The sequence below is a fragment of the Cervus elaphus genome, chromosome X, assembly GCF_910594005.1.
Source record: "Cervus elaphus chromosome X, mCerEla1.1, whole genome shotgun sequence".
Lineage (NCBI taxonomy): Eukaryota > Metazoa > Chordata > Mammalia > Artiodactyla > Cervidae > Cervus > Cervus elaphus.
In genome coordinates, this window is record NC_057848.1 from 62,364,138 (window position 1) to 62,377,526 (window position 13,389).

The 13,389-nt window shown below is 36.1% G+C and overlaps 1 protein-coding gene across 4 annotated transcripts in view; it reads right to left on the minus strand.

The window, feature by feature from the left end:
- Positions 1-3,190: 3,190 nt before the first annotated feature.
- Positions 3,191-13,389, minus strand: part of MCF2 (MCF.2 cell line derived transforming sequence) — a 121,436-nt gene continuing 111,237 nt past the window's right edge. For 2 of the 4 annotated variants that reach the window (XM_043897649.1, XM_043897648.1), the window contains 2 exons: positions 13,055-13,149; positions 3,191-4,869 (listed from right to left, as the gene is read on the minus strand). In XM_043897649.1, the coding sequence (XP_043753584.1) occupies positions 13,078-13,149 (72 nt within the window). In that variant the 3' untranslated portion in view covers positions 3,191-4,869; positions 13,055-13,077. Of the gene's footprint in view, positions 4,870-13,048; positions 13,150-13,389 lie in introns of all 4 variants that reach the window. The other 2 variants (XM_043897650.1, XM_043897647.1) reach the window with 1 other exon arrangement.

A 13,389-nucleotide genomic window follows, 5' to 3' on the forward strand; every position in this document is an offset into this window, starting at 1 on the left:
TTTTTCACAAAGTCCAGCTTCATGGGCTATTCTCAATACACATTATTAGTCCTACTTTGTATACATTTGCTTCACAATTTAATGGTGAATTCATATACGTGAAACGAGGTGATCAACGAATATAAGGTAGCCTCTCATCAAGTACAAGGGAAAACTTTTTAAATTTTTAAATTAATTTTTACTGGAGTATAACTGCTTTACAATATTGTTAGTTTCTGCTAACAACAGTTTCTGATTCACAGCAAAGTCAATCAGTTATACATATACATATATCCCCTCTTTTTAAGATTCTATTCCCATATAGCTCATATAGGCCATTAAAGAGTATTGAGTAGAGTTCCCTGTGCTATACAGCAGGTTCTTATTAGTTACCTATTTTACACATAATTAGTATATATATGTCAATCTCTATCTCCCAGTTAATCCCATTCCCCCCTTTCACCCTTGGTAACCCGAAGTTTGTTTTCTACATCTGTGACTCTATTAAGGGAAAACTTTAGACTTGAGTATGTCTTGAGCTTTAACATAGAAAATACATTTTGAACTAAAGAGAATTTTTTTTAAAAGCCAGTTTTCACTTCTATTAATTTCCTTTTGAATGATATAAAGGGTTTAGTTTTGTCTGTAACATTCTTGGTTGGTTTGCTTGCTGTCCTTGGGCAGACCCCATAAGACCAACTACAAACTGATCATCCCAAATCAACAAAGGGGAAGTGTACTGAAATGTACTAAAAATGACTTGTTTTGACAATTAATTGCTTGAGACTTGATTCACTGAGCACTCTGGAGTCTACTGCTCCTAAGGGAAGACCATTTCTATGTTCTAATACCTAGTAATAACGAGCATTTTTCTCAGGGAAAGTCTTTTAAGTGAAACTGGATTGATTTCTGACTAAACCTCAAACAAAATCACTGACCTAATTTCTCTTCAAGTGGAGCATTTCTCATACTCTCTTATACTTTCAAAAATATACTCTGAAATTTTCTCTCTTCTTAAGAGAATACCATAGCCTAGAAGTTGGGAAGTCTTTTATAACAACTACATACTCTATATTGTGAGATTCATATGTAACTGTGGAAATGTCAACAATAATATTGGGTTGGCCATAAAGTTCATTCAAGTTTTTCCATAAGTTCTTACAGAAAAACTTGAACAAAATTTCTGGTCAGCCCAATACTTATTCCTCAGCCAATGCATAAATAAAAACTTGAATACACATTTTAATTTTCAGGGAGTTCTTAAAGATGAATAAAATGTTTGATTAAGCAGTTCACTGCTGGTGCTTCCTCAAAAAAGCTAAAAATAAATTTAAAGGCCAAAAGAAATAGTTAAATCTGTGATGGGATAGTCATTAAAACAACAGAAACAACCCAATCAAACCAGTGTGATAGGTTTTGATTCTCCTTCTATATTAAGGCATAAGTTCTAACTCCCTAATGGGCTGGGGAAAAGATTAAGTCTAGCAAACCCAGCTAAGAGCCCTTTGCAAAAATCAACAGTTCAGAAAACAACTGTGGGTATCTAGATGCTTTCCAGCTTTCCTTGGACTTCATCAAATGGAAGCAGATTTTTTTCAGTGTGTGGAAATATCCTCTCACAACCATGGCTATCTAACCCCTGAAACCTCATGTACTGCTTTCCTACAGATTTGGGTAAAGAAACTTTTTGAGCAAAATATTTTACCCTAGTTCTGGTCAGATGTCTCTGTGTCTCTGTCCCTTTCAGAGAAGCAAGGCTACAAGTAACCATGTTTTTACAACTTACCTAGCACTATTTATTAAACTGTCTCTCATTTCCCCACATGCAATGCTACATCCATCAATACAGCAAATCACATACATATAAGACTCTGTTTCTGGGTTTTCTTTGTTCTAGGGTATTTTATCTATCATTGAGCTCATGTTCTTTGTTTTATTTATTACAACTTTATGACAAAAATGAAGGTAAGCAAGTAACTCAAAATAATTATGGTGTCTTTAGTGTATCACTAATAAATGAAAGTAAAGGGGTTTTCTATTCTCTGACAAATTGTACCAATGTTTTCTTAGGTCAGTCCCTCCAGGCAACAGAAATCTTTAAAAAAATAAACAAATGAGACCTATCAAACTTACCAGTATTTGTGAAGCAAAGAAAACCATAAACAAAATGATGACAACCTATAGAATGGAAGGAAATATTTGCAAGTGATGCAACAGACAAGGGCTTAATTTTCACCATATACAAACAGCTCACACAACTCAACAATAACAACAACAACAACAAAACTCAATTCAAAAATGGGCAGAAGACCCAAATAGACATTTCCCCAAAGAAGAAATATAGATGGGCAACAGGCACATAAAAAGATGCTCAACATCACTAATTATTAGACAAATGCAAATTAAAGCTACAATGAGGTACCACCAGTCAGAAGGGCAATCATTGAAAGTCTACAAATAACAAATGCTTGGGAGGGTGTGGAGAAAAAGAAACCCTCCTACCCTGTAGGTGGGAACATAAGTTGGCACAGCCACTGTGAAAAACAGTATGGAGGTTCCTCAGAAAACTAAAAATAGGCTAGCATATGACCCAGCAATTCCACTCCTGGGCACATATCAGGACAAAACCATAATTCGAAAACATACATGCATCTGTATGTTCATAGCAGCACTATTCACAATAGCCAAGACGTGGAAACAAGCTAAATGTCCATTGAAAGATGACTGGCTAAGTGAAATAATGCCATTTGCAGCAACATGGATGCAACTAGAGATTATCTCACTACGTGAAGTCAGAAAGAGAAAGACAAATACCACGTGACATCACTTATATGTTGAATCTAAAATATGACACAAATGAACCTATCTATGAAACAGAAACAGAATAATGGATTAGAGAAGAGACTGGGGGTTGCCAAGGGGGGAGGGACTTGGGGGGGGATGGAGTGCGAGGTTGGGGTTAACAGATGTAAGCTTTTATATATAGAATGGATAAACAAGGTTCTTCTGTATAGCACAGAGAACTGTATTCAATATCTTATGATAAAACATAATGGAAAAGAATATATATGTGTGTGTGTATATAACTGAATTACTTTGTTGTACAGCAGTAATTAACACAATATTGTAAGTCAACTATACTTCAATTTAAAAAAAAAGAAAGGAAAAGCTTTTTCAATGATACTAAACCAAAAAAAATATACGAGGGAGTTTAAGTTTGGATATTTTTAATGTGGAATTAATGCAAGTACGTTTACATTTTTAGTACATTTATAATGTAATTAAAATTCAAAGACTTAAAGGAAAATTGCTGCTATGTTTCATAGTAACACACATTTATAAGTCCAATAAAATCAATACAGTGCAGTTACATATACAAATACATGTATAAATATAGCATTCACTGTCTAGTGATTAAAACATTAAAAGACTATACCATATGTTTGAATCTACAGAACTCAGTATTTTCTTAAGTGATTAAAATCCTTAGTTTAACACCATGAAAATTAAATGTTTTGTGCAGAGGGGCACCATTATTCAAAGGTTTTAACTCCTAACTCTATCTAGCCACAGGATCAGCAAACAAAATAAGTGTATTTTAATATTTTGTTGTTGTTTCAGAAGCATTAATCAAGTGAAATATCAAACATATGGACAGTTTCATGAGTTAGTTATAAATCAGCCATCACAAATTCTAGCAATTGGACATTAGAAGATTTATAATTTACAGGTGCCTTTGAATAAAATTCAATTGGTTTGTCATATAAATGGTTACATCAAATGATACCATTGAAATAAACTATGATTTGACATAATACACAAAACTACTTTAAAAGATAAATAATTTGTGTATTATATAGTTGTGTTGTTTTTTGTAAAACCAGTCATCAAAAACTATGCACCTAATATGCCAACTTGATAGTAAAACTCACGATCCATGATTCAAAAGGCAGCAGTTTCAAACCATTGACTTCAGTGGCCCATAATACAAAATACTCCAAGCCTAAGTTCAACACTGCATGCAACAACTGAGCCTGTGCTTTAAAACAAGTGATCTTACCATTTACGTATTTAAAAGAAGGGCATCTATACATACATTATTAAAGAAATACAATATAATTTATGAAACCCTGCACTAGAATAGATTTTTCTAGAAAATTCAAAAGCAAGTAGACACTGGAAAGCAGAGCTTTGTTACAGGAACACCTCTTGTGCAAATACTAATATTTAACTTAAAGCTGTGATGTATCTAAATTTCAACGCATAATATGTAAACTTCAGCATCCTAACTGCAGGATTTTTAGCTTTGGGCCTTTCAAAGACAGCTCTGACAACCCTAAATACCAGTTTAAGTGCAAAAGAGGTCTTTCAGAACATATCCCTTTGGTATAGTAAAGTCACAAAGATAACAAAAATAATAAAATAAACTATCAATTACCAAAGGGGTTTAAAATCTCTGATTATCTCTTGTCTCTCTTTGGATTTTTGTTTTGTTTTGTTACTGAAAAGTTGCCCCCCACATTTTTGCCTGTAAATGTTCAGAATAATTGATAATATGGTTTTCAGATGGAATCTGAATGCATGCCATGAAAAACCCTACTTGGAAACAAAACAACACTGCACTTTTCACCTGAGGGGATGGAAGGTGTGAAGATGGCTTCTTGCAAGAATGACACAAACTGTGAATGACGCAGTCCACCTCAGTCCTGAGGAAATTCTGTGAATGTCATGGGCAGCATAGGATCATCTGATTCTTGTGCTGTTTATCTGTGACACTGAACTAGAGCTATAATCTAGTTCACACCTCCAAAGGAAACCTTATTTTTTAAAGTCTATTCATTCTCCTTTAATTCAAGGGGAACTTAGTTTCCTTGTTACTCAGAGCAGCATCTACAAAATAATGAAGAATGATGTTAATACTCAAGTGACTTTTAAGGCCAAAAATGTTGTCCGTGCTACAACTTCTAACACTAAATGTGAGGATTCAAAAGGTCCATCCTAATTTCAAAGGTGATATCTTTTGGATGTTTATTTTAATATGAAAGTTGTTATTCTGTTACATAGTGGTTTATTAAAATCATCTATTTTATGAACAGCATAACTTCATAGAATCAAAATAAATACAATTCACATCTCATACAACCAGATTTCACAAATACTGTATGAACTATACTGTGTACATACAGATGAAACATATTAAGCACATAATTCACAGAGATACTTTTACATTCCATTTTCCAGAATTCAAATAAAATACTCTAATATATATTTTGAAACCTAAGTGCTGTTGACAGTTGCATTTGTGGTCAATTTTCATTTCCTAATCCATTAACTGACACACAATACAATCTATTTTTGTAGGCCACATTACACTATTTTGTCCTCTGCAATGTAATATGAGACTAGATCTCAATGAGGACCACATGATATTATAGCATTCAACCAAAATCTACCAATAAGTATTAATTTTTGTCAATTCAACCTGTCATAAATGCATGTTACTTAAAAGAAATGTATATTTTTAAAACATCTAAAGTCAGAACTTGCTAGAGAATGGGGACCTATGGAACCATGTCACCTCATCTAGTAGCATGTCACACCAAGAGAGTAATACATTCTTTAAATGCTGATGATATATCAACCCATTACATGTAACTCTCCCAATGACATTGCAAGAAAGAAAACTATACTGAAAAGTGTATTGATGGTAGAAAGTAGAAAATACAAATGGAAAGAATAATATGATTTTTTTCCCAAATAAAGTGTACGTACATCAATAAATGTATGGTAAGCCCTTTATTGCCTGAAAAATAAGCACAGGCTTGAAGTATATTTAAGCTATTTTGTCATGTACTTTTCAAAGAATGGTAATATGCCCTAAATCTACTGTGATTAGTTACAGTAATGGAATAATATCAAATTAAAACTAATCAAATATGTAATTTTACATGTCCTGCATTGCAGTTAGCTAAAATTGAATGTAATTAACTTTGTCCTGAATTAAGTATGAGGACATCTGGCTCTATATTTAAATGATGATGATAAAAGATATGGAAAATCTACTGAGTGTTCCTAATGTTGAATAGAAATGCTAATATTATATGGAAGTTAGATGAATGCACTTGGTGTTTTCAATTTTGAATTTTGGAGACCTGAGTACAAGAAAGGCCACTATTTTCTAGTATATACACTGCATTGTTATTTCATAGCTTTATTGGCTTTTAAAATATGCTTCATTAAAAATGATTTATATATGTTAATTTACACAGTTCTTTGAGCATGTATTTTAAGTAACTCGTGTTTCTTTTCTATCTCTCATTACTGACTTAAATAGCATAAAGCAGTTGGCAGAAAGATGGTCTTATTTATTTTCAAACTTAATTCTTTAATGTGTAATATGGAATCAGTTAATTTGGGGGGGAAATATGATTCATTACAACTATTTGGTTTTTGAAAGTGTTCAAAATGTCACTATCTCGGATTTTACCTTATTTCAATACATACACACTTTTAAAGGGTAAAGTGCTCAATTAAGCATGTGCAATGTTTCTTTGTCTGATACTGTTCCTTTATGGTTAGCACTGTATCTGCCCTTTCTAATACAAGAAAGAAATGGTTAACTGCTCACAGGCATGAAGATACTGTCCTGTGCTTAGAAGCTTTATGTTTCTAGCTTTTAGGTTTAGGTCTATGATGCCCACTCAAATTAATTTTTGTGTGTGGAGTGAGGTGTAGGGATGGAACTTCATTTTTTTTTTTTTTTTGGAACTTCATTTTTTTTATGTGAATATCCTGCATCATTTGCCAAAACAACCTTCCTTTCCCCATTCAGCTGACACTTTGATTAAACACTGCATGTGTGCTCAGTTACTCAGTTGTGTCCGACTCTTTTGTGACCCCATGGACTGGAGCCTGCCAGGCTCCTCTGTCCGTGGACTTTTCCAGGCAAGAATACTGCAGTAGGTTGCCATACCCTTCTCCAGGGGATCTTCCCAACCCAGGGATCAAACTTGTGTCTCCTGCGTTGGCAGGCAGATACTTTACCACTGCATCACGTGGGAAGCTCATTAATCAGTTATATAGTATTATATGTGGGTCTATTTCTGAACTCCATTTTTCGATACTTAAGCCAATACCCACTGTATTCACTACTGCAGCCTTTTAGTAGGTCTTGAAATCAGATATGTAAATCCTCAAGATTTTTGAGATTCTTCTGTTCTAGGTTTGTTTTTTTTTTGCCATCCATATACATTTTATAATAAACCTGTCTTATTTTTTTATTCAAAAGGGCTTGCTAAAATTTTGATTGAATTATCTGTAAATTTGGGGACAATGGATTTCTTAACAATAAAATTTCCAATCCTCCAACATGGTATATCTCTCCTTCTAGTAGGTCATCTTAAATATATCCCAGCAATTATCTGTTCCTGTGAGTATAGAAGCCTTGGACATTTGTTAGATTTATTCCTGTTTATTTTATGCTTTATATTACTAATGGTATTTTTATTTCTTTTTTTCAATTCTCTGTTACTAGGATATAGAATTACAATTTACTTTTGTATAATGGTTTTATATACCATTGCCTTATAAAATTCACTTATTACTTCTAATAGAGTCATTTTGTGTATAGATTTCCAATGGTTTTGGACATAACAAGATCTGCTAAGCATGAGAACGTTGTCTCTTTTCTTTTGTTTCTTATCTCTTTAGCTTGAATTATGGCACTAACACTTCCAATATAAGGTTAAACAGAAATGGTGAGAATGAATATCCTTGGCTTATTCCCAATCTTAAGGGGGAAAGCTTCCAATATTTTATCATTAAGTATGAGGGTAACTGTGGTTTTTCACAAGCACACATTTTTCCCTTTATTCCTATCATGGTGAGAGTTGTTATCATGAATGTGTATGGAGTTTTATCAAGTGTTTTTCTGTATCTACTGAAATGATTACATAATTTTCCCCTTTATTATGTTAATATGGCAAATTATACTGACTTTTTAAGTGTGTAATACAAGTACTTAAACCTATAAAATTCCCTACATTTCCCTCCCTCTTGAACTACATCCCTGAATTTTGATATGTCACATTTCATTTTCATTCAATTTTAAATAATTACAATTACTGTTGTGATTTCCTCTTTGTCCCATGTGTTGTTTACATGTATATCATTTAATATTCAAATATTTAGGGATTATCTATTTCTAGCATAATATCTGAAGTAACTCAGTCATGTCCGACTCCTTGTGACCCCACAGACTGTAGCCTACCAGGCTCCTCCGTCCATGGGAATTTCCAGGCAAGAGTACTGGAGTGGGTTGCCAGTTCCTTCTCCAGAGGATCTTCCTGAACCAGGGATCGAACCCAGGTCTCCCACACTGTAGGCAGACGGTTTACCATTTGAGCCACCAGGCAGGTGGCCAGGGGCAGTGGCTGAAAGGAGCTACCCCACGTCCAAGGAGCGGCGGCTGCATGGGCACAGGAGGGCCGAGAGATGAGCTACTCCACGTTCAAGGTCAGGAGGGGCAGCCATGAGGAGATACTCCTCATCCAAGGTAAGGAGCAGCGGCTGCACTTTGCTGGAGCAGCCGTGAAGAGATACCCATGTCCAAGGTAAGAGAAACCCAAGTAAGATGGTAGGTGTTGCGAGAGGGCACCAGAGGGCAGACACACTGAAACCATAATCACAGAAAAATAGCCAATCTGACCACAGGACCACAGTCTTGTCTAACTCAATGAAATGAAGCCATGCCATGTGGGGCCACCCAAGACGGAAGGGTCATGGTGAGGAGGTCTGACAGAATGTGGTCCATTGAAGAAGGGAATGGCAAACCACTTCAGTATTCTTGCCTTGAGAACTCCATGAACAGTATGGAAAGGCAAAATGATAGGATACTGAAAGAGGAACTCCCCAGGTCGGTAGGTGCCCATATGCTACTGGAGATCAGTGGAGAAATAACTCCAGAAAGAATGAAGGGATGGAGCCAAAGCAAAAACAATACCCAGTTGTGGAGGTGACTGGTGGTAGAAGCAAGGTCCAATGCTGTAAAGAGCAATATTACATAGGAACCTGGAATGTTAGGTCCATGAATCAAGGCAAATTGGAAGTGGTCAAACAGGAGATTGCAAGAGTGAATGTTGACATTCTAGGAATCAGTGAACTAAAATGGAATGGAATGGGTGAATTTAACTCAGATGACCATTATATCTACTACTGTGGGCAGGAATCCCTTAGAAGAAATGGAGTAGCCATCACGGTCAACAAAAGAGTCTGAAATGCAGTACTTGGATGCAATTTCAAAAATGACAGAATGATCTCTGTTTGTTTCCAAGGCAAACCATTCAGTATCATGGTAATCCAAGCCTATGCCTCAACCAGTAACACTGAAGAAGCTGAAATTGAATGGTGCTATGAAGATCTACAAGACCTTTTAGAACTAACACCCCAAAAAGATGTCCTTTTCATTATAGGGGACTGGAATGCAAAAGTAGGAAGTCAAGAAACACCTGGAGTAACAGGCAAATTTGGCCTTGGTGTACGGAATGAAGCAGGGCAAAGGCTAACAGAGTTTTGCCAAGAGAACGCACTGGTCATAGCAAACACCCTCTTCCAGCAACACAAGAGAAGATTCTACACATGAACATCACCAGATGGTCAACACCGAATCAGATTGATTATATTCTTTGCAGCCAAATATGGAGAAGCTCTATACAGTCAGCAAAAACAAGACCGGGAGCTGACCGTGGCTCAGATCATGAACTCCTTATTGCCAAATTCAGACTTAAATTGAAGAAAGTAGGGAAAACCACTAGACCATTCAGGTATGACCTAAATCAAATCCCTTATGACTATACAGTGGAAGTGAGAAATAGATTTAAGGGACTAGATCTGATAGACAGAGTGCCTGATGAACTATGGACGGTGGTTCGTGACATTGTACAGGAGACAGGGATCAAGACCATTCCCATGGAAAAGAAATGCAAAAATGCAAAATGGTTGTCTGAGGAGGCCTTACAAATAGCTGTGAAAAGAAAAGAAGCAAAAAGCAAAGGAGAAAAGGAAAGATATTCCCATTCAAAAAGCAAAGGAGAAAAGGAAAGATATTCCCATTTGAATGCAGAGGTCCAAAGAATAGCAAGGAGAGATAAGAAAGCCTTCCTCAGTGATCAATGCAAAGAAATAGAGGAAAATAACAGAATGGGAAAGACTAGAGATCTCTTCAAGAAAATTAGAGATACCAAGGGAACATTTCATGCAAAGATGGGCTCAATAAAGGACAGAAATGGTATGGACCTAACAGAAGCAGAAGATATTAAGAAGAGGTGGGAAGAATACACAGAAGAACTGTACAAAAAAGATCTTCATGACCCAGATAATCACAATGGTGTGACCACTCACCTAGAGCCAGACATCCTGGAATGTGAAGTCAGGTGGGCCTTAGAAAGCATCACTACGAACAAAGCTAGTGGATGTGATGGAATTCCAGTTGAGCTATTTCAAATCCTGAAAGATGATGCTGTGGAAGTGCTGCACTCAATATGCCAGCAAATTTGGAAAGCTCAGCAGTGGTCACAGGACTGGAAAAGGTCAGTTTTTTCATTGCAATCCCTAAGAAAGGCAATCCCAAAGAATGCTCAAACTACCACACAATTGCACTCATCTCACACGCTAGTAAAGTAATGCTCAAAATTCTCCAAGCCAGGCTTCAGCAATACGTAAACCGTGAACTTCCAGATGCTCAAGCTGGTTTTAGAAAAGGCAGAGGAACCAGAGATCAAATTGCCAACATCTGCTGGATCATCAAAAAAGCAAGAGAGTTCCAGAAATATATCTATTTCTGCTTTATTGACTATACCAAAGCCGTTGACTGTGTGGATCACAATAAACTGTGGAAACTTCTGAAAGAGATGGGAATACCAGACCACCTGACCCACCTCTTCAGAATCCTATATGCAGGTCAGGAAGCAACAGTTAGAACTGGATATGGAACAACAGACTGGTTCCAAATAGGAAAAGGAGGACGTCAAGGCTGTATATTGTCACCCTGCTTATTTAACTTATATGCAGAGTACATCATAAGAAACTCTGGCCTGGAGGAAGCACAAGCTGGAAACAAGATTGCCAGGAGAAATATCAATAACCTCAGAAATGCAGATGACACCACCCTTATGGCAGAAAGTGAAGAAGAACTAAAGAGCCTCTTGATGAAAATGAAAGAGGAGAGTGAAAAAGTTGGCTTAAAGCTCAACATTCAGAAAACTAAAATCATGGCATCTGGTCCCATCGCTTCATGGGAAATAGATAGGGAAACAGTGGAAACAGTGTCAGACTTTATTTTGGGGGGCTCCAAAATCACTGAAGATGGTGATTGCAGCCATGAAATTAAAGGACACTTCCTCTTTGGAAGGAAAGTTGTGAACAACCTAGATAGCATATTAAAAAGCAGAGGCATTACTTTGACAACAAAGGTCCGTCTGGTCAAGGCTATGGTTTTTCCAGTGGTCATGTATGGATGTGAGAGTTGGACTGTGAAGAAAGCTGAGCACCGAAAAAGTGATGTTTTTGAACTGTGGTGTTGGAGAAGACTCTTGAGAGTCCCTTGGACTGCAAAGGAGATCCAACCAGTCCATCCTAAAGGAGATCAGTCCTGGGTGTTCATTGGAAGGCCTGATGCTGAAGCTGAAACTCCAATACTTTGGCCACCTCACGTGAAGAGCTGATTCATTGGAAAAGACCCTGATGCTGGTAGGGATTGGGGGCAGGAGGAGAAGGGTATGACAGAAGATGAGATGGCTGGATGGCATCACTGACTAGATGGGCATGAGTTTGAGTAAGCTCCGGGAGTTATTGATGGACAGGGAGGCCTGGTATGCTGAGATTCATGGGGCCGCAAAGAGTCGGACACGACTGAGCGACTGAACTGAACTGAGCATAATATCTTTTGAGACTGTGTAATTCTGATCTTCTGAAATTTATTGAGATTTCTTTTGTGACCCAATGTATGACCTATCTTGGTGAATGTTCCATGTATACTTAAAAATTATGGTATATTCTGCAGTTGTTGGGTATAGATTTTGAATAAATGCCAATTAGGTCAGGTTGTTGGTCTAGCAACTTCTTCTGATTACTAATTATCTATATAATTCAGCAATTCAATAATAATCAAAAAACCTTTGAAAGGTAGCCCAGATTTAGATAACCAAAAACAAACAAAAAAACAAGAAGAGATTCCATTTTGGAGATTCCCATGTGACCCAATATTTATAGTGAATCCTATCACACTTAGGTCTTGTTTCATGCCATAAATGAAATTTGGAATCAAATAAGTCACTCCTGGCCTGTTAGATTCACTTAAACACAAGATAATATCACCTAGAATTCAAATACAAGTCCAAAACTAGGAATTCAAAGAAATATGTACATATAATAAAAATCTTGTTCACAAAGAAGTCTGGGTTTTTTGTGCTGCCTTTGTATAAATAGCTCAGTATCAGGTGAAAAATTTATAAGAATATTGGTTTGTATACAGAAATTTCAAGTGCTAATGTTTGTTAACCAATGGTTTTTAACCATTAACTAATGGTTAATAGAAAGGAATATTCTCATTGCTTCATAGTATCTTCACACATTAAGTCAGGCACAGAACAGAGTGTGTTTGTGTGTATGTGTGTGTGTGTGTGTCCATGAATACACAACTGCAGTAGAAACATACCATAAGGAAAGAACATGCTCTTAGAACTGAGTAAAAACACACTGGTAAAGCATTCTTGGATAGTAAGGCTGAATCCTTAAAAGTATATCATTAATATTTAGTTCTGAAGGATCTCTTACAAGGCAGCACTATATATGAACCTTCCTTTCAAACCTATCACTTTTGTAGGGAAAAGTTCAACATGTTTAAAACATCTCTATTCATTAATTTAAAACTATTAAAAGAAAAAATTATTAATAAGTCAACTTGCAGCTTATTTCAAAGCGCAGAGAGGTTCTTATCCTATGCCAATTACACTTGGAGCTGTAACATTTTTAGGCTTTAAACAAATGGCATACAATCCAGTTCATATTATACCTGTACCTTTGGCATTCCGAAACCTATAGTCACCAATTAAAATCTGCAAACTGTTCCCTGGAATCAGACCTTCTTTTCTTCTGTTTAGATTTTTCACCAACCTAAATAATAAGTGAATTAGTAGCCAATAATGGTAGTAGAAGGTAATAAAATTAACATATACAATGCACTGAAGCTCAAATTTTCACAAAACTATTGCATGTATTCAAAAGAACTTCATGTCACTATGCTTGAGTCCTTTGAGTAATCTATAAAGGACTTAGATCACAAAAAAGGCTATTACATTATTGATCCATCATTAATTCACTCTCATGTGTACACTCTTCCACCTTTAGGGTCAG